Here is a 21,489-nt window from a genome sequence, read left to right as displayed (position 1 = left end):
GCCCCACCCCAGGTACGGGCCAGGACCCCCCAAGGGAGACCCGCTCTGCGCTCCAGGCAGCCACCCACCCAGCCCACGGTGGGTCCAGGAAGGAGTAAGGCAGGGGCCAGCCGCCCCCGCCCAGGAGGAGGGCACCCAGGAGAAAAGGGAGCCCACAAGGGGTGTTGTAAACTAGGCCTGACCAGACCCGGCCACCGTTGGAAATTTGGCGAGGCCCAGCACCCAGGGGCAAGGACCAGAACCCACACCACAGGGACTCGGACACCCCCACTCAGGTTTGATGTGATCCCCGGCTCTTGGCCTTGCCAGAAAGCTCAGGGATCCCTCTCCCCGTGTGGAGAAAGGGCCGCCTGGGCCCAGGAAACCAACACCCAGGGGACGCGGCCACCGTTGCCAAGGGCCCAGTACCCCCTACCAGGGATGGGGTAGGGGACAGATGGTCCAGGGTCCCACCTTCCTTGCGATATGCGTGTGTGTTTGAGAGGGTGTTTGTGTGCATGTATGTGTGTTTATGTTGGAATGTATATTTGGAGGAGTAAAGGGTGTTTGTAATAAGGGGGTGCAGTTAAAATTGGTGGGTAGGGTGCTGAGGGGACATCTCCTGATTACTCACAGTGATGTCCCCTCACCCTCCCCACCAAGGGGCCCTAAATGTCAAAGGTGCAGTTAAAATTGGCGGGTAGGGAGCTAGGAGGACATCTGCTGCTCGCTAGCAGTGATGTCCAAGCACCCCCCCTACCAAGGGCCCTTTATGTCTAAGGTGCAAATAAAACCAAGAGAGGGGGGGCCCATTCCATACGGCAACCATGGGACCCCCCCCCCCCCCCGCCAACCAGCCGGGGCGACCGCCGACTACCTCAGCAGAGACCTCGACCAGTCAAGCCTCCAAGGTCCGATGGTGGGTCCTCCCCCAGGAAGCCCCCCCACAGGACAGGGCCAGCAAGCCCCCGCCCCGCACCCCCCCAGACCCCGCAGCCCGGGCGGGTGTCACCCAGAGCAACCTTGGGCCCCAAGAGGGTTGCCCCGCCCCGTAAAAGAGCCAGGGAAGGAGTGATGCCAGCCCCAGGTGTAATTGGGCAGATCATCCAGCGCTGTCGGAAACCCCCCCCCCGAGCAGGGCCCCCCGCTAGCACCCCCCCCCCCCCCCCCCCCCCCAGCAAAGGCAAGGACACCACCCCCCAAGCCAATCCAGACCACCACTCAACCTCCCCCACCATGCAGCCCCACACCCGAGCCCGGGAGACCGCGCAGCGCCCCAGCCCGCCCCAATAAGCCTTTTGAATGATGATTTAAAAATTTTAATAAAAATCTTGGCCAAACGGCTACAACAAACTTTACCTTATGTAATCCATATGGATCAAAATGGGTTCATTTTAGGGCGACAGGGGTTTCATAACGTTAGGAGGGTTCTTAATCTTATTTATGGTTCAGATAACACCACAGATAAAGCCTTCTTATCTTTGGATGCCTAAAAGCTTTTGATACGGTTGAATGGCCTCATATTTCTACTGTTTTACAACAATTTGGATATGGTGAAAACTTCCTAAAATGGGTGCGCTTGCTGTACTTGAATTTTACTGCTGAGGTGGTGACGGATAAAAACGTCTCACAGCCGATTACGATAAAGAGAAGATGTAGACAAGGTTGCCTTTGTCGCCCCTCCTTTTTACATTGGCAATAGAATCTTTTTGCAATTGCCATAAGAAAAAATAAGGAATAAGCCGGAATAATGATCTGGCATGTAGATCAAATACAATTTTATTTTGAAACTATTGAGCCCCCCCCCCAGTGGAAAGAAACGGAATCTGTTGGTCTAGATTTACCATTGCCACATTATTTTTACTCAGAGAAGATTTTTAACTTGATTATTGTAACACCCTGCTTGCTGGTCTTCCAAAAACCAACATTAGGAACCTTCAGCTTCTCCAAAATTCTGCTGCTCGAGTTCTCACAAAGCCTAGGAGGCGGGCTCACATCACCCCAATTTTAAAATCCCTGCATAGGCTCCCCATATGCTTCACCAAAACCTATGGAGAGGCTGCGTTTCAGCACTATGGCCCCTGTTTATGGAAAAGTCTGCCGGAGGACCTGAGAGCCGCAGAGAGCATTGATGCTTTTAAGAAAAGGCTCAAGACCCATCTTTTTAATCTGGCTTTTAGCTAATTTTTTACTACTTTTATTTATTTATTCAGTTATTTATTTATATGTATTTTTTATTTTTATTTTATTTATTTATATATCCATTTTATCTTGTTTTATGAACTTGAACCTGATTTTTAACGCGTTATTTTAATTTACCTTATTTCAATGTTTTATTGTTTTTATCAATATGTTTACTTGTTTATTCTCATTTCTATTCATTTTTATTTCCGGTGTGGGTACCGGATGTTCTCGGGTTGCCGGATGTTCTCGGGGTCCTTCGGGGTCCTTCGACCAATGATGACGTCACACTATTTGATTGGCTGTAAGTTGCCACGACTAATGAGTTAACGTCGCTAAGTTTTTTTTAAAACTTTATTGACAATTGCGGTATCATACATTAACAATGACATTAACGTTAACAACGAACAATAACAATGTAATGAATATTGCTTCGAAGATCAGTCACCATTGCCAAACATAATATATTAACATAGAAAATAAAGAATAGAGGGGAAAAAAGAAACAATGAACATAACACACAAATAAATAAAAACATAAGTAAAATAAAATAAAGGAACATAGAAAAAATCTAAATAGTCTAATACTAGTTAAGTTAGGGGTACTCGTGAAGTTTGTATTTCTGAACAAAACTAAGCAATTTCAAGCCATTCTTCTTTTTCATATAATGAAGTGATTGAAAGTAAAAACAGAGCTCTTTATTAAATGTTATAAAAAGTGGTTTGGTCTTCAAAACTTGTCCTCACCAAGATGGCGGTGCTCTCCTCCAATGAGGAACCACGTGATGTCTCCTCTAGTGATATAACTCATTGGAAGGACCCTGAAGGACCCCGAGAACATCCGGCAACCCGAGAACATCCGGTACCCACACCGGTGCTTCCTCAGCTGGATCCTCTCCCTCTGGGTCGGCTGCTGTTCAGCCACTGCAGCTCTAGATGGGGACCTGCATCACCGCTTAGCTGTGGTGGAGCGGTCCCCGCCTGTGATGCTGCATTCCCGGTGCATGATGATAATTCCAGTTTACACCATGGAGAGTGGGGAGACTTTAACCAACAACAAAGCTTTTGGATATCAGCAGCCCAGTAATAGGCCTGGAAATTAGGCAATGCCAGACCTCCACTACGTCTACACCTTTGCGATAGTATTTTACTAATCCTCAGTGGTCTTCCACCCCAAATGAAAGAACCAATGATCCTGTCTAATGTATCAACAAAGTGTTTTGGCAGGAAAAGAGGAATTGACTGAAAAAGGAAAATTAGTTTGGGCAGAATATTCATTTTTACTATATTTATTTTCCCAATCAATGAGAGAGGGAGACCATGCCACCTCTGGATATCAGAGTTCATTTTAGTGACAAGAGGAGTGAAATTATCAGATACAAGATCTGTTTAAGAACGGATCATGTCAATGCCGAGATATTTGAATCCTAATGGGCTGAATTTAAAGGGCAAGTCTGATGGTCTGAGAGCACGAGCTGCAGGATTAATTGGGAAACACTCGCCTTTCTGTAAGTTTAATTTGGAGGAGCTACCAGCGAATGTTTTTAGCCTGGTCGCTACATGGAGCCATGTCTGTGTTTTTCAATGCATGGAAGACATGTAGAAATGTTGAGAGATCAGGTTTATTTATTTTGAAGAGTTCTACATGGTAATCATGTCTCCATGTTTGAGTTCCTGAGATCATTCAGAGATTCTCCCAGAGTCTCTGCTTCAGCTCCAGCAGTGAAAGCTGCTCTTGATGACGGCTGCTTCAGCGCTGTTTCAATCCCTCTCTGACCAATTTTGAGAGCTTGCTGTCCCGCGTTAACCCCAGAGGGAAAAGTCAAACCAGAGGACCTGATTTATAATTATTTTCTCCATGAAAATTAAAAATATAGCATAAGTTTCAGGAGGCCAGAGCAGGCTGGTTCCCCATCCAGCAGCAGGTCTCTGTCTGGCCTCCCAGGAGGGAAGACTGGATCTGTGAGCACAGACAGTGGAGCTGTGTCAGCCACAGAGCAGAGAAGAGCTCTGACAGAAGTGTGTGAGAATCTTCGGATTAAACCTGTGCCCCTTTACAGAAACGCTGCTGTACCTATCAGAAGAAATCCTTAAATAAAAGGAAGAGCAGCTCCAAAATGTTGTATGGTCCCCAACCACAAGGCCGGCCCGCTGAAGAAATATTCAATACTGTATTCATTTTATGATGAGTCTGAACTATCTTTTATGTTGAAAAAGGACCAGATCTGGCTGCTAAATAAGTCCATGGGGGGGGACAGCTGTGTAGTGGGAGGTGTGAAATGATGAATGTAGCCTTTGTTTATCATAAAGTTAAGAATAGAAGATAACTTATTGTCTTCATTGAAGACCCACTATGATGTTTTTGGTGATTTTAACATGTTTTTGTAGCGTTTTTCTGATGTTAGAGGGTATTAAGGTTAGTATTCTTTGTTCAAATTGTCATGAACCAAAAGCAGACACAAAGATGTTGTTTTCTTCCTTAGCTCACCCAATGGGGTCACAATGGTGCTGAAACCAATCCTTGTCATTAAAAAGGCTCCTCTCCTAAAGTGGTATTTAAGAGGGAGAAGCCCCCAAGAGACACTAGCACCCACCCTCCCTCCTTGGCCCTCCACCAGGCGTCACGTTGGTCACAGACTTTTCATCCAGATCTGATGTCGGCATTATTCATGTTCATACACCGCTTCATCTGATCATTGACTCTCTTGTTTCTTCCTCATCCACCATCCAGAAAGAGATGACAGAAGATAGAAGCAATTTTATCATTTAGATCAGGGGTCTCAAACTCAATTTACCTGGGGGCCACTGAAGGCAGGGTCTAGCTGAGGGAGGGCCGCAACTTCAACACACACAAACCCGCAACTTGTGAATGTCTGAAAGCCAATAAATTTGTATGGAACATATACTATACTATTAACTATACTCTATTATTAACTGTTTTCTGTAGAAAATGTACTTCTAAAACTCTCATTCAAATAAAATGCATAGATAAAAAAATCAATAAGTAAATGAATCAGTAATTCATTTCTGTTTATTTTTTCTTCTATATCTGCTGTTTTCTGATTTAAACATCCTTATTAACACAGTTCAGTTAACACTGTTGAATTATAACTATTAAACACTAAAGAAGATTCCAATTTCACAGTTCTTTACATCTATCAATGCTTCTTCTGAACACGGCTTCTCTTGTCTTCTTACTGATGGACACTTGGCAGCACTTCCTCCCAAACTGAGACCCTCAGTGTGGCTTAAAGATGATTGTCAGTAAACCTGGACTGGACTGGACTTATTGAGATTGAAGGTGGAGAGTTTGTGCTCCCAATTCTGAGTCTGTGTTGAACCTTTTTTTTAAGTTTACTTTTAAAAACACAAATCAGTAAAGGAGAAACAAAATTCAGAGTTACCATTTGGGGATTTTCTTTCTGATGACTTTTTGCACATTTGAACCCTGGTCACAAGTTATTGTAGAGCAGCCGGTCAGCCACTCCTATTGTTTCATGGTTTAATTCAAACTGTGGTTAATAAAAGAACAGGGGCTGTTTTATTGGAGATCAGGACAATCGATACAGATACCTGAGATCAGAGAAAGGCTCAAAAACAGATGGAAATGTTATGAACTAGATTGTTGACTAGAAAGTTACGTAAACAGCGAGTAGATTTTGTAATCCCAAATGTAGAGACCCATTCTATCAAGAAATTCATTCAGAACCACAAATAATAGAAAACAAATCATTCCAATATTACACTTCTGAAATGGCCGCTGTCATTTCTTATTTTCTTTTTTCTTATTATTTTTTATTATTAACATTTTCTTATTATTAGACTTGTTTGACTTATTTTTTTATGCTAGTTTGTGTTTTTTTTTGTTTGACAAAAAAATCAATAAAATTTAAGTTTAAAAAAAGAGTAAAGGTGATAGTGACTTATTTATTTGTATATTGCATGGATCATGAAGGACTCTCTCAGCCAGAGAGTCAGAGACTCATTGAAGACAGAAGATTGAATGATCAACTGTGGAGCGTCTGACCAAAGGTGGAGTTGCAGGGTCACTCGTTCTGTCCCAACGTCGATCACCTGGAAGTGACTGATGACGTCCACAACTGCAAGAAGAACTTTAGAAAAAGTTCCCTTGTTGTTGTGGAGCCGGAATCCTGACTTGGGGGACCTTTTGTTCTTCTTTTTTTATTAAAGAGGGCTGTGAAAATTAGCCTTCTTAAAAGCCCTAGACCTGCCAGGTTCCAGGACCGCTCCTTGGTACGGCCCCCTGATGCTTTGCACGTGCAGCTCTGTGTTGGTGGAACCAGCCGGTCTTTTCTCTGACGTTAGAAGATTCCTCCAACGCGAGCTGACTTGCTTTTGGAGCACGAAAGTCTTCTGCAGCAGCTCTGTCTGGAGCCTGTAGAGGGCGCCTCAAAGCAGCATTCAGAAATTCAAACATCAAATGTGCCACATGCTTAGAGACTGTGGGGGGTTGAGAAAGACTCTGACTTGACTCTCCCGTTCTCCTCTCTGCATGAAGACAAAAAGGCTCTGGAGAGAGAAGTCATCAGCCTCAACCAAGGGATGATGATGCTGTCTCAGGAATATCAGGACTTCAGGCAGATGACTGAACACTTAGCTAGGACAGACAAAGCCTCAGAGCACGCAGAACATCCACCAAAAGCTGCTTTGATGCCCCCTCTAACAGCTCCAGCCAGAGCTGCCCTTCCTGCTCCATCAGCCATCAGCCTGTGTTGGAGGAGAGAAAAACACCAGCAGGTTCCACCAACAAAGAGCTGCACTCAGAAAGCATCAGGGGGCCGTACCAAAGACGGTTTTGACCCCCAGTCATCCGCTGTTGTGTCTTTGGGGCAAGACACTTCACCCTCCCCCTCCAGTGTGGTGCCACTGTTGTGTGCGTGTATGAACGTCCCGGTGATGGTGAGGGGGGCCGTAGGCGTGCACTGGCAGCCACACCTCTGTCAGTGGCCCCATCCATCATAGATACCATCACCGACAGTGAAGGAGGAATGAAAACATTGGAAGAACTTTGAGCGTCTGGAAAAGCACAGATAAATGTAGTCCATTATTATTATAATTATAATTTAGGCAGGTCTGATTTAAAAAGAAGAATTATATAAAAATGTTAGATATAAATTATTTTCTTTATTAACATTCTAACAGCTGACTGCTAATAGCCGACAGCAGGGCGTGAACTGAGAGAAAAAGACAAAAATAAAAATAAATTTCCGGTTCAGGGCGTGAACTGAATGTAAATTTGACGTTTAGCGGAAGATGATGGATGGATGGATAGTTAGTTGTCTGGAAGTGAGTTTTTTTTCTGCACAAATCTCTCTATGTGCAGAAATAGTTTTGTCTTCCTCCGTGCATTAGTGGGTTCTCTCCGGGTGCTCCAGCTTTCCCTGGATTCAAAAAAGAGCTTTTATAAAGTGAATTAGAGGCTAACAGGCTGGGAAAACAATATGGTCCTTGAGGTCAGTGACTGCTGTGGGGCATTATAATAATAATAATAATGATTAAAAAAAAATGTCATAAGAAAACATACAAATCGATTATATAATAATATATATAATATAATAATACATTAATAATGATAAAATTAAAATAAACAATGATAATATAATAATAATAATATTAATAATTATTATATTAATAATAATAATAATAATACCTTAATAATAATAAACAAACAAATAAATAAATCCATAAATAAATAAAAATCCGTCACCAAAATATATAGATAATGAACCAAATTAAAGCCGAGTTCTTCGGTTTCCCCACAGTAATTGATAAGGATTGGCTAGTGACTGATAAACATCCCCTCCCTGAATCACGTGGTGGAGGGGTTTGTGTGCCCGAATGATCCTAGGAGCCGGTACCCGGGTGGTGTTCCACCTCAAACTGGTTCTGGGAGACGGGCCAGACTAAGGGCGATTCAGACAAAAACCTTTTCATTACTAGATCCACTTACTCCCCCCAATAAGAGTTACCAGGTCCCCACCCTTAAGCCAGACTAGTTAGTTCTTGTCTGGTGACTGTTAATTGCTCTGGGGCAGTGCACAGGACTTGCAGTCCACTGCCCCACTGAAACTATTGAGCCCCAACACTTCAGGACAACACTGTCCCAAGTGTTGTCCTGAAGGCCCCCCAAAGCAAAGGGACTTTTCCCCGTGTCTTTGTGGCAGATGAGGCCTTCCCACTGCAAACTTTGAGAGGACCACATTAGTTGAAAAGGTAAGAGATCAAAACAGGTTAAATAGTACATTTGGAGCAGAACTGCCCTCTTCCTCGTAAAATCAAACTGCTGTAGGACACTGTTTAGTAGCATGAAATCATATGCACCATCGAAATATATAACTGGGTTGGCCGTCATGTGACATTTGACGCGACACACACTCCGAACAGGAACACAAAGAATCACAAAAGGGGACGCAATGTTCACAATCAAGTGCTAAAATGATGACAGCAAAATGTTATGATGGAGAGGAATCAGCTTGTGCTGGTTAGTCATCCCATTTTAATAGAAAGAAATCAGGCAGGGAAGTGTGAAGTGGGAGCTAAAGAGGGTGTTAGCATGCTAGTTTGGCTCATCAAAGGGACTTTTCACACGTAGTTTTCTAAATACGAGTGGCCAGTGCTGAACCTTTTTCTTGGCCACACGGACCCGGAGGAATGGTTCAGGTTAAGCCATGTCTGCAGCTCACCGCTCTCCCAGGGGAGGGGTCAAATGTGGAGAACAAATGTCACACATCTAGGTGTGTGACATTTGATGGGACTTTAATTTTGAATACGTGCAACCAACAACAACATTCAGCCTCCGACGTGTGGTCTGGAGGGAATTTCGATGGATGCACGCAAAAGCAGGAGACGAGGGTACCAGAGTTAAAATAATACCATTACAAAATTCTAAAACCAATAAAAAAATTGTTAAAATACAGGCACACCAAAACCATGAAACAGAATTCTGAGGACCTGAACTGCTAAGGAAGGTGGAGGCTCCCTTTGAACAAAAACTATAAGTCACCCCACTCACGTGATGCAGACCACACACACACGTGAACCCTTCAACCCAAGGACACGTCACTCCAAACCAGGGAAGGCCCCCACCATAACCTCAGGAGTGACGCCTGGGTCCTCAGCGCTGAGGGAGGGGGGCAAACAGAGAAGGATTAGTGACGTTATCAAAAAAAATTATATAAAGAATTTTTAAAGAAACAAATAAAAATCCTATGAGAGCAGGTCCCAGCAGTTCAAAACACACCAGCATGCATGTTTTACCGCTATGTGTTAATACAGGAAAAAAAACACCCAGAACTGAAACTGCACCCTTTAATTCCAGTGCTGTTGAATTGTAAGGAGATGAGTGTGTTATTGGAAATAACATGGCTTTCAAACCCAGCGAGTGCGCAGGATCGCCTCTGAGTTAGGAATGCAGGAAGATGGATGGATGGATGAAAAAACCCCTCATCCAAGTGCAAAAATCTGTATTTGGATAAATGCAAGTTTTTTTCTAAATTGATGTGTTTCCTTTAAGCAAATTTATTTTCAAAAATCCCGTTTGCACAATTTTATAGGTAATGCAAACGCGTTGAAGAGGTGGGGACTCAAAATAAGTTCATTCCTGTTTGGCGACACAGGTTGCCATTGATGAGATGACTCAGCTATGACTCACAGAAACTATCAATCACTGTCATCTGGTTTCAAAATGGCGGTACTCTTATCAGAAAGCAATGGTGATGGATTTGACCTCATTTCACAAGAGGCATTTTCTATGCGTGATGTCACACCTCGATTAGTTCATTGTTTATGTACAAATGAACAACTCCTGTGGCTGCTACTTCAGTGATCCTACTCAGAGAGGTTGAAGCAGAGAATGTGGAGTGAATGGATGCTTCGAAACCCACTATCAAGGCTAACTGCCAAGCAACCGGTAGCTCAATGTTCCAACTGCCTCAAACAGCAACTCCTATCACTTGAGATTGAAGCGGTACAACAGAAATGCAACACAACACTACTGGAGAGCCAGAACAGCAGGTCAGAGAGGAGGCTTTCTTGATTTCACTGTCGTGTTCCAGAAACTGGCACCTCTGATTGAAACTTCCCTTGTTTTGGATGTGGGTGGTTAAAACACTTTAGTATCTTTTTTGAAGGTTGGTTTGTTCTGTAGAAATTCAGGGTTTTTAGGATCTCTGCAACCACTGTAATTGATGATCCCTCACTGCTCCCTTCTGCAGGAGAACAACTGGATCAATGAGAATTCCCCAAACTTCACTACAGCAGATCAAATATGAAGCAATAAAAACATTCATTCTGGTTGAAAGATTCTCTCACATTTTGTAACAAGCTAATCTACACAGGATTTCTGTGTCAAATTCTCATGAATCATAACACCAAGAAACTCATTTGTTCTCAGTATTTCGACTCTGTCCGTATATAATGAAGCATCAAGACATTTTGCTTCGTTTACTAAAAACCATAAATGTAGTTTTAGGAATATTTGGGCACCCTAGGTAACCCTTGTGTGTATAAAGAAGCCAACTAGTGATAGAAAAAAAGACTCTTGGCCAGGTACCAAAAGCATTTACAATCTGCAATACTTGTAAAACGGGTCAGTCCAAGGTAATAACTCTGCAGGATGCTCAAACTTTTGCACGTATCTTGTTTTCTCTTATTTTCAAAGTGTAAGTGGTAGAAATAAAGCCTTTTTTACATCTTACAAGACTGTCTCATCTGTATCTGATGCGTTTTGCAGATTCTTCATTGGCTTCTGGATGAACATTACATCTACCTTTGATGTGAGGTGCCAACACTTTGGATCCCTGCTGTATCAAACCACGTTTTCATTTAGCTAAATTCATTCTGTACAGTATCCTGGAACTTTTTCAATGTTTTCTCCATCCAGTAATGTACAGACAACTAAAAGGCGAGGAGCTGAACAAGAGGAAAAATGTTTCCATCTTTCATTGATGGACGGATTGAAAGGAAAATATGTCCAACCTCCCAAAAAATGAATGGGTTTGTGGATGATCAAAAAAGACCAAAGCATGAAACATTCATTCCAGAAACTAAACATTTAAAAAAGTGGATTCACGTCAGGAATCAAACAGGGATTAAAACTAGACAGAAATGCTTCTGGGGGGAAAAAATGAAAAAAATAAAACAATCTCAGAGCAACAGTTACCCATCGTGGCCACACAGCGGTGCTGTTGGGCTTATTACAGCACAAAGTGAGTAATTAGGCAGAGAAAAAGATTTCTTTAATAATGCACATTTATAAACATGTCTTATTAGATTCCAGAATGAAAAACGTCAGACAAACAAACACCTAGAAGACGTCTGGAGCCTGACAGAGCTTAGGCTCAGAGAGTGCAGCTGAAACTGCAATCCCCCATTTTGTGAGGTTCAAATGCAGCTCAGCAGCATGTTGTGTTTTTCTTTATGGTTTGGTTTTTCCTCTAAACTTCTCCATTCGCCACATCAAGTCCCCCGGTTCAAGCAGTAGTCTAAGCTCTCATCTTTTCTTCTAATGTTGTTTTAATTGGATGTTCCTGAAATAAAATGATTCAGATTTCTCAACATAACATTTAAACTTAATGTTTGCTGCGTAAGGCAAGAAGACATATTGTTCTTAATAAAGAACGGACTGTAAAGGGGAAAATTTAGATTTATCATAAATTCTAAATACCCAGTCTTTGTATTATACTCTGATAAATTCATCAGCTCATTTGGAAAATTGAAAAGTAGTAGTTTTCTTCATCTTCATTTTATCAAGAAGTTCAGTTTTTTACCTGAACGAAGAGGAATTTTGTTTTTCTGTTTTAAACACTGACAGTTTTTTTAAAAGAAACCTTCATCTGACATTTAGAAAAGAAGAAAGTTTCCTTTCCTCTGCCACTGGATTTTTACTTTAGAGAAAGTTTTACACATGTGGTCATATTTTCACAAATATTAAAAAGAATAACAGAAAATGAGAGGAACTAAACAAACAGATTATGATGTTTCCCCTTGTAAAGTTCTGCACTGAACCGTCATTTGCTGCCTGCCTAACTTTCCTCAGACGGTGAAGCTGAAGCCTCTCAGGCTTCCTGGCATTTGGCCGTCTGAACTTTGACAGCAGTACAGCGCGTCTCCATGTTCCAGGCTCTCCAGCAGCAGCAGCACATCTTTCAGGCCTAATTGGGCGGCGTGGCTCAGCAGGCGCCGTGGTGGCATTTGGCCACAGAATTCCCTCAGCTCCCAGACGATGAGCGGATTCGTTTACCAGTGTCCTCCTGCTTTCGCTCGGCACTTTGTTTCTGCCCTTGGCTCACTTCATCATCCAGCACATCTAATGGGACCCCTGAGGACAGAGGTCCAGCCTCTTTGGTTCTTCCTGCAGAAGGACCTCAGAGTTACAGTGAAATGTGTTTGCTCTTTGAAAGAACGAAGAACTACAACACAAACACTGTCTCGTTAAATACTCAGATGTTACTCCTCTCATCCAAACATCAGCTTTTCTTGTTTGGTTCTTTTCTTTTGTGGCTTTAAAAGACAATTTTATTTACTTAATTTATGCCCAACTGATTGTTAGCAGAGATTTTTTATTGTACTTTTCGTTTGACCATCTTTTGAAGTTTGACCATTTTTTTCTTTCTTTTAACAGAGATGGCGTTGCAAGCCGAGGTTATATCTGACTTTCCTTTCATTTTTTTGTTAGTTTGGTTCAAGTTGTATTTTAGTGTAGAAAATCGACTTTTACTGTAACTTTAAGGTTTGTTTTTATAACAAATAATTCAATTTCAAAGAGATTTCTTCCACGCCCATCCTATAGCAAATGTAATGAACAGAATCGATTTATCTGAATATTATTAAAAACTGTGTTTGTTGCCACCCCGGAAGTTTTCTTTTGCATTAAAATAACTTTCATAACAGATCGTTTCGTTTAATGATAAAGGCTTTTCCGGTGGAAGCTTTCAAAATAAAGGTTATTTCTCACATTTACATGTGGCCTGTATCAAACCGTAAACTGGCATATTCAGGACTCTACGCCGTCCTGCTTTAAACCTTTTTAACGGTCGTTTTTGTACGGTCGTTTATTAAAAAGAAGCCAAACAGCTCATGGCTGAAAAACTATACTTTAATTTTGAAACGGAAACGGAAACGAGCGTTTTTGCGACCGACGGACAAATGCTGCTCCGCAGCTGTGATGGCGGCTGATGCTGAAACAGAAAGCATGAAAAATTACCACATAGCGTTGGAGAAGGTGGACCCGGAGGCCGGACGCTTCCCGTACTGCATAGTCTGGACCCCCATCCCGGTTCTAACGTGAGTTCGGGCCGCTGTGGGTCAGAGCGGAACCTGCTGGTTTAGCTAGCTGACTGACGTCATCAACAGGAGCTTCCTGGTCAGTCAGCGCTGAGTCTGTCTCCTCAGATTCAGTTTCTACGCGGTTTAACTCTGACCAACACTTTATAATGAAGTCTCACCGCTTGACTTGCAGGATTGCCTACAGATGAGTGTGTTACAGAGAAGTACACACATTTAACCAAGTAAACAAAGCAAAACATCAGTTTATGAAACCTAATTATTCTTTGTTATTTTCCTCTCCTCTGTTGAATACTATCTAGACATATAGGTATTAGATTGTTACAGTATTCTGAAGTTTGATTTATTTGCATACAACTGTTTTTTTTAAAGTTACATTTATTAAACTGCTTCAATATGAAAAGTTTATTTTTACTGTCAGTTAGGCGGGTCACTGCATTTTGATGGTATAAATGTTTACCTGTCAGGAAGTGACATCACAAGCCTGTCAGTAAGCTTCCTGTTTCCGGCTCAGATGGCTGCTGCCTTTCATTGGCCACATGGGCATCTGCACCTCTGGCGGGATCATCCGGGACTTCGCCGGACCGTACTTTGTCTCGGTGAGTCACACCTGGAAGGTAAACAGAGCCAAAAGAGGATTTCCTTTCATGTCAAGTTTGTTTGGATTCTCTTCGAAAGCTTTAAAAGATAAAGATGTTAGACTCGTTGGTCTGTAACCAATGAGCACAAAAGGTCTTGGAGGTTCTGGGCTTGCAACCTTTCATCCAGTGCTGCACTGACCCTTCTGGATCCGGAGTCATGGGGAAAGCTAAAGAGCTGTCAACAGATCTACGGGAAAAGGGAACTGAACTGGACAAAGCAGGACAAGGATAGAAGAAGATATCCCAGTCAGCAGGGCTCAAACGTTGATGAAGAAGTGGAAAGTGAGGGTTCTGCTGAAACCAAAGCACGGTCACAAACATTTCTGCCACAACTGACAGAAAAATTGTTCGGGATCCAAAGAAAAAGCAACAAATGACTTCAGGTCTATCTGAAAAAGTGTGGATGTTTCAAGATGTACAATAAGGAAGCGTCGCAAATGAATACAATTACAGCGCAGTGTTCTTTATCAACAAATAACAGTAACAACTAACTACTACCTATCTAACTAATGAACTAACTATATAGGTGTTGTAGAATGACTATGTGTGTGTGTCAGCGTGCTGTGTGTGTAGGAGGAAGGAGCACACACGTGTGTTGGTGGTGCGTGTTGATTGTTCTGCAGCGGACCGCTCTCTAGCTGCTCTCTGGTACAGACATCTTCTCAGAATATTATACATTACCCAGTAATAAACAGACTGCAGACGCTTTGTCACCTTTCTGGTAGCCATGAAGCCTGACACCCATGAAGAACGCGGGCCAGGAGGCTCCGCCTTTGTTTATACAGACACGTAACGTTACGCTGCAAAAAATAGTTCCCAAACAAAACATGTAGTGAATTTCATGGAAATCTAACAGTGCACGTTCATGTTTGGTGTTACAGAGTGAAGGAGAACAGTAATAAACCCCCCCAACACAAAATCCTCCGGTGGGCGGCCGTGTCGGTCACTCAAGAACGTAAGCTTGTAATGGAAATGAATACAATGGAAATTAGTAATTAGAACGCAGTAAATTTATCGTATTTCCTCGCAAGACGGAAAATTCTGTTGTAGAATGTGTGTGTGTGTGTGTGTGTGTGTGTGTGTGTGTGTGTGTGTGTGTGTGTGTGTGTGTGTGTGTGTGTGTGTGTGTGTGTGTGTGTGTGTGTGTGTGTGTGTGTGTGTGTGTGTGTGTGTGTGTGTGTGTGTGTGTGTGTGTGTGTGTGTGTGTGTGTGTGTGTGTGTGTGTGTGTGGAGGGAGCGCCGCTGCGTGCAGCGTAGAGGGAGTGAAGGAGAACAGTAATAAAAGGTTTTCCCCAGAAACCCTTGAAGTCTGAACACAGGACGAGCAGAAAAAGTAAATTATCAGCAAAGATGCATGTGTTTAAGGTGTTTATTATAGTTCCAATCACGCACCATAAGCACAACTTTAAAAACAAAAACGTTTTTTAAAAAAAACCGTGCAGTGATGTGTTTATCGTCACACCCATAGTAGTGACCCACGATCAGAATAAACTGTTTCTATGCTCCACGATCGGATCAACAGTCGGCAGAACCACCTATCTCCATCGGAAAGACATTTTGATCCGGATCAGTCTGATGGGGCAGAGTATTGTCATGTTTACATTTCTGTTCTGATTCAGATGACTTTTGTCCATGTAAACTCAGCTTCTCGTGTTCTCTGAAAAATGACCAAGAAATCATCATTTCTTCCAGGATATGTAGACAACTGTATGTGTGGTTCTGCCGTGGTTCTGCCGTGGTTCTGCTGTGGTTCTGCTGTGGTCCTGCTGTGGTTCTGCCGTGGTTCTGCTGTGGTTCTGCATGGTCACAGAGCCCTCATCTCACACATGAAAGGCTGCATTTTTCTGTCTGATTGAGGACTAAATATTTGTGACAGAGTTTAAACTTCCTGTGATTACAAATGACTGATGGCGGGACTTTCGGCCCTAACCGCATAATCCCAGACATTCCAGACATCTGTGCTAAGTGCAAAGTGGACAAAGGGACTTGAATCCACTGCTGGTGGGAATGCCCAGTGATGCAGTTCTGGAGGAGCGTAACTGGATATGCTGCTCATACAGTTGGAAGTGGTGTTCCGTTGTGTTCTAGATCAGTGTTTTTCAACCAGTGTGCCGCGGCACACTAGTGTGCCGTGGGAGATGGTCAAGTGTGCCGTGGGAAATTGCCCTCATTAACTGATCTAAAAACATTTTCCATCTCCAGGATTTCAGCTCTTTGTTCATCCAAACAGGCCCTGATAAAACACTGAGGAGTTAGGAATATGAAAGATCTTAAAATTACTTTTTCTTTGTGTTTATTTAATTCTACGTTTATTTTATTTTATTAAAGACATTTTGATTCAGCTGCAGCTTCGGCTGTATTTTGGAAAAGTCCCGTCCCTTTAACTGTCTCCACCAATCATTCTTGGGGGGGTTAATCACATGTCATCAGTCTGACCAATCAGAAGTGGTTAAAGTCTTCACTTCCTTGTCTCGATTTAGCTCGTAAAGTCTCTCAGTTCCAACAAAAATACCAGCTAAAGCTCGTCTTTAGCGGTGTAGCTTTCCACAGAATCCGGTATCAGACCGTGGAACAAGTGAACAAAACAATGAAGCTCAGAGACGCTATTCTGTCAAGCACTACATCTCCCATGATGCATTGGGTCATGAGATTGACAGCGCACAAGATCTGTTGTTAAACGTCTTGAAACCAACGAACACACTTCAAACTGTTTTTAAATCTTCTAACTTAACTTTTATTGCATCTTTTAGAAAAAAACAGCTGCAGTTTCCAGCTTTTTCTGACACAATTATCTCAAAAATGCATGTGAGATTGTGGAGGGAGGGGCTGTAGATCAATACAGACTATGAGTTTCTCCTTTTTTTTTTTTTTTTTTTTTGGATGCTGGTGTGCCGCGGGATTTTTTTTAAGGTTAAAGTGTGCCGCGGCTCAGAAAAGGTTGAAAAACACTGGTCTAGATGTCTGTTGGGTAAATACCCTCCACATTTGACATCGACTATGGACACACTCGGCAGCAGTGTGGGCGAAAGAATTGATGACATGTCTAGCTTTGGAGATTTTTGATTTGATTTGATTTCAAGCAATCAAATAAGAATAACACACACAAAACAATACAATCATCAGTTCTACATTCATTCAAAGACGTATCAAACTTGGGATATTTAGATATTAAATCAAAGATTATTTGAAATGGAGTAGAAGGAAGTGAACTGATATAATCCCCCCCCTGTTCTTCGTAACTATTTTATTACATGATTTATCATTTATCCTGTTCATAACTTTATCAGACAGAATTAAGAATCATTTGGGATCAATAAAGCACATGACAAAGATGAATTACTTAAATTATTATGCTGGAGACTGGAGAGACTGACACATGGTGTTAAAAAAAGCCTTCAAGCTCTAGAACACACGTGTCAAACTCAAGGCCCGGGGGCCAAATGTGGTGTGTGTGTATAGGTGTGTATGTATACACATTTTAATGCCAGAATGGAAATGTTGTGATGTGATGTTGTTTAAACCTTTGAAAATCACTATGAAGGTATTTCCAGGTAATAGATTTTGAACAAATTCTGTTCTACTTTTACCTCTTCAAAAATCCTTTCAAATGAAAATAACCCTTTTTGAATTTTCTGTGTGTGCAGGAAGACAACATGGCGTTCGGCCGACCCACAAAGTAAGAGGAGAGCGTTTGGAGGCTCAGAGAGGACGCATGGTGGCCATCGCCATGATGTCTGTGTGTGTCTGCAGGTACTGGATCCTTGACGTCAGCAAAGTCTACGCCAGCGGCTCCAACGCCTGGGACACGGCGGTGCGCGACGCCTCCGAGGAGTACAAGCACAGAATGGTAACCAGTTCTCCACATTCTAAACCACACATCCAACTGCTGTGATGAGTCCAGTACATCCAGAAGGTCTTGGTCTCACTTTGAGGACAGCGTTAAAGGTGGAAGGAGCTCTCAGTGAGGTTTCATCTTTGTGTTTTCCCAGCACAACCTGTGCTGTGATAACTGTCACTCCCACGTTGCCATGGCTCTGAATCTGATGCGGTATGGAAACAGCACCTCATGGAACATGGTCAAGCTCTGCCTCCTCACCTTCATCCACGGGAGACATGTCAGGTAAGCTGGAGACCACCAGGATGCTGCTTTGAGTCGACCCAGTGATGCAGCTGTGACCTGAGCTGAGGAGCACCTCCTCTCAGAAGGAAGGTGGATCCAGTGACGCTTACAGTGATCAGGTTTTCAGTGGAAGTTCTCCCTGAAGAAGCCGATGCATCATGAACCTTCTGAAGTGGTCATTGCAGACTGGCTTCTTGAGTTGCTATAAGATAGTAGCCGCGGTTCCATGGGCAGAATATCTTGATGGGATCAATGGTCGGGTTAAAATTCACCCGTGCACATGGGAGCAGAAAACCTCTTTCCGATTAGAACAAACGTTCCCATGGCTCACTCTTTCGGTCGGAATGAATCATTTGGGCATGCGCAGTAGTGTTAAATCACCCGGATGAGGAAATGGGTCCCGTTGTAAACAAACCGCTGCCACAGACATTTATTTTATGCAGCAGCTCCGTAATACGAGACGATCTTCCAAACGTGCTTTTATTAATGTCATGAATAGTATGAAGCGCCTGTTCGCTCATCGTTATATTTAATCCGTATGATCATTGCTGGAAGAAGGGTTAGGACAGGCTATAAACACGGGCTAACAGCCTGATGGACACAAAATCCAGGACCTTAAAACGCTGAAATCTGCATCTTGGCTGCACGTAAATGTCTGGGAATAACATCAGTCTTTATTTTGTCGGGACACAACTGGAAACACAAATCCACGTGAGCTACGTGAGCTGGCGGTTCCTCCTGAGTCCTGCAGCCGCTAACCCAGAGCGGCGGGACGGCCTGCAGTCTGAATTCTCCCACGCAAAACAAAACAACAAAACGCACACGTAACAAAGCACCCTCCTCCCCTCAGACACAAAGTTATTAATCCAGCTGAACTTTCCCCGCATCTCCCTCGTGAGGGGTGAAAGAGAGGGGAGAGCCAGCGGGGCGAGAGCGGAGCGGCGCTTTTCACGGGGCGTCTGCAGAGCAGCTGGTCGGTCCCGTATGAGCTCCAAAGCTTTCTCTCAGTGAAACACCGTCTATGCGTGACGTAAACCAGAGCAGTAGTGACACACGATCGGAATGACCGTTTACATGACCAACCATCGCTATAACCCACATATCTCCATCGGAAAGAAATTCTGATCCGAACGAGTCTGATCGGGGCAGAGGATTCTGAACGGCGCGTTTACATGACGCATTTTCTTTCTGATCAGGCGTTCATTCCGATTACTTTTGCCCATGGAAACGCGGCTAACGATGAAGGTGTTTGTGTTCTCACCTCCTCCCCCTCCTCCTCTTGCAGCTGTGTGGGCTTCCTGAAGACCTGGCTGCCTTTCATGATGCTCATGGGCGTCGTCCTCACCGTCGCTCTGGCCCTGAACCTCCGGTGACCCGGGGGGGGGGGAGCTCGGTGGGACCATCTTCAATATGACAGACTGCTGGAGAAGATCTTCTTCAGTGTTGGAGCTGTTGGTCACAAAGAAGATGGAGCCTTCCACCTGACAGCTGAACAGAATGACTCTCAGGCCTTGTTCTCATGTTCTGATGTGTCTAGTAGTTTGATCCAGCAGTCGGAGCTTCCAGGAGGCCCTTTTTCTACGTCTCTCAGCTGCCTTTTTCACATGATTGTGAGTTCTTTTCTGCTCTTCCACACTAGGGAGCTGAAGAGCCGGTTGTTTCTTCTGCATCTTTGAGGAGAACGGGTTTTCCTGAGGCGTGGTTTCTGCTCGCGCTCCGCCTCAGGGCGCTTATCTGCAGGTCTCCATGACGACAGTGACCTCATCAGTGCCGATGTGAGCTTTTGCACATCAGACCCATCTACCCAAACTCGATTGTCGTCTTTCCAGCATTTTGTCTTTTTATGAGCAAACTTAGAAGTCGTGCCTAACAGAAGAAACGTTACCTCGGCCCCCGCGGTGCAGAGCTCCTTCAGCTCCTCAGCTATTGGGAGGTCGTCCCTGAAATGCTGAATCCCAATGATGGTTGGCGCTCCAAACCCGTTGCCATGGCTGTCGGCAGCAGACCCAAATCCCTTCTTTGTTTGCTAACTGGGAAACGTGTTGTGGCGTCTTTGATCCGGTCTGAGCAGAAGCAGCAGGTCGCCTGGATCCTGAGCTTATTTCACCACCTGCCTGCAGGATCTGCAGGCAAGATGGAGGTCACGGCGAAGCCTCAGCGACATGACCATGGAAAGGACACGGATCTGATTGTTTACGGCCACACCACAGCCGTTTCCCTTCATGAAACCCGCCTTTACAGTAATGCCTTTTCTCCGTGTTTGCTGGTTCAGTGACTGCAGTGCATGCAGCAGGCGTGTGCATGCATGAGCGTCTGTGCATGCATGAGCGTCTGTGCATGCAAGAAGAGTTTGTCTTCATGGGGGATGAGCAGCTGGATTTATGTCTGCACATTACCTGCTGGGTTTCTTGCTGGTTAAAGACATATTTGGAGCTGTTTCAGTGCAGGGAGAGCTTTGCATCCATCAGAGACGAGCAGGAACCTGCATCCTGGTTGTTGCTGTAAAGCTGGCAGCAGTCGGGAATGCAGTAGAAGGTGGAAGATGCTGCGTCCTGCTGCTTCCTGCTGCGTCCTGCTGCGTCCTGCTGCGTCCTGCTGCTTCCTGCTGCGTCCTGCTGCTTCCTGCTGCTTCCTGCTGCTTCCTGCTGCTTCCTGCTGCGTCCTGCTGCGTCCTGCTGCTTCCTGCTGCGTCCTGCTGCGTCCTGCTGCGTCCTGCTGCGTCCTGCTGCTTCCTGCTGCTTCCTGCTGCATCCTGCTGCTTCCTGCTGCGTCCTGCTGCATCCTGCTGCTTCCTGCTGCGTCCTGCTGCAGTGCCTTGTATCCAGGATTCAGGTTGGGGAATGTGGAGACCTGCGGTCGCCTCGATTCAGCCTGTTGACAAAAGCCAGCAGGGATGCCATTATGAGTGCCACCATCCTCAGATACTTCCAGCCGTCTGCCAACTCCAAACTCTTTTGTTCCTCTAATCCCAGAGGACTTTGATGCTGCAGATCACATGGCTGCTGGGAATTTGAGGAATCCTGTCAGTGACTGTGGGAACTTTGAATGTTCAGGATTCTGTGTTGTAACAACAATAAACTTCTATTATTGTAAGAAAAGGTCCCTGCTGTTCTTGTCTGAAGTTGGTGAAGCTTCTCCTCCTCTTCAGGAATTCTCCACTTCTCTGATGATCCTCACATGTGGGAATTCACACCCAGGAGGCTTTGACTCTGGAAAACGCCACTCCTGCAGAGCATGGGGACATGGGGGGGGGGGGGGGGGCACA

The 21,489-nt window shown here is 44.0% G+C and overlaps 1 protein-coding gene across 1 annotated transcript; it reads left to right on the top strand.

The window, feature by feature from the left end:
* The first annotated feature begins 13,255 nt into the window (after positions 1-13,255).
* LOC101159557 (transmembrane protein 222) lies at positions 13,256-21,323 on the top strand. Its single transcript, XM_023960242.1, has 6 exons — positions 13,256-13,463; positions 13,978-14,062; positions 17,749-17,780; positions 17,855-17,951; positions 18,094-18,224; positions 19,510-21,323. Exons 1-6 carry the CDS (start codon positions 13,345-13,347, stop codon positions 19,595-19,597), a joined length of 552 nt encoding a protein of 183 aa, XP_023816010.1. The 5' UTR covers positions 13,256-13,344; the 3' UTR covers positions 19,598-21,323.
* Positions 21,324-21,489: the final 166 nt, after the last annotated feature.

This window comes from Oryzias latipes, chromosome 11 (genome assembly GCF_002234675.1).
Source record: "Oryzias latipes chromosome 11, ASM223467v1".
NCBI classification, from domain to species: Eukaryota; Metazoa; Chordata; class Actinopteri; order Beloniformes; family Adrianichthyidae; genus Oryzias; species Oryzias latipes.
The sequence above is the reverse complement of the archived record's forward strand: the minus strand, read 5'-3'. Positions and strand labels throughout refer to the sequence as shown.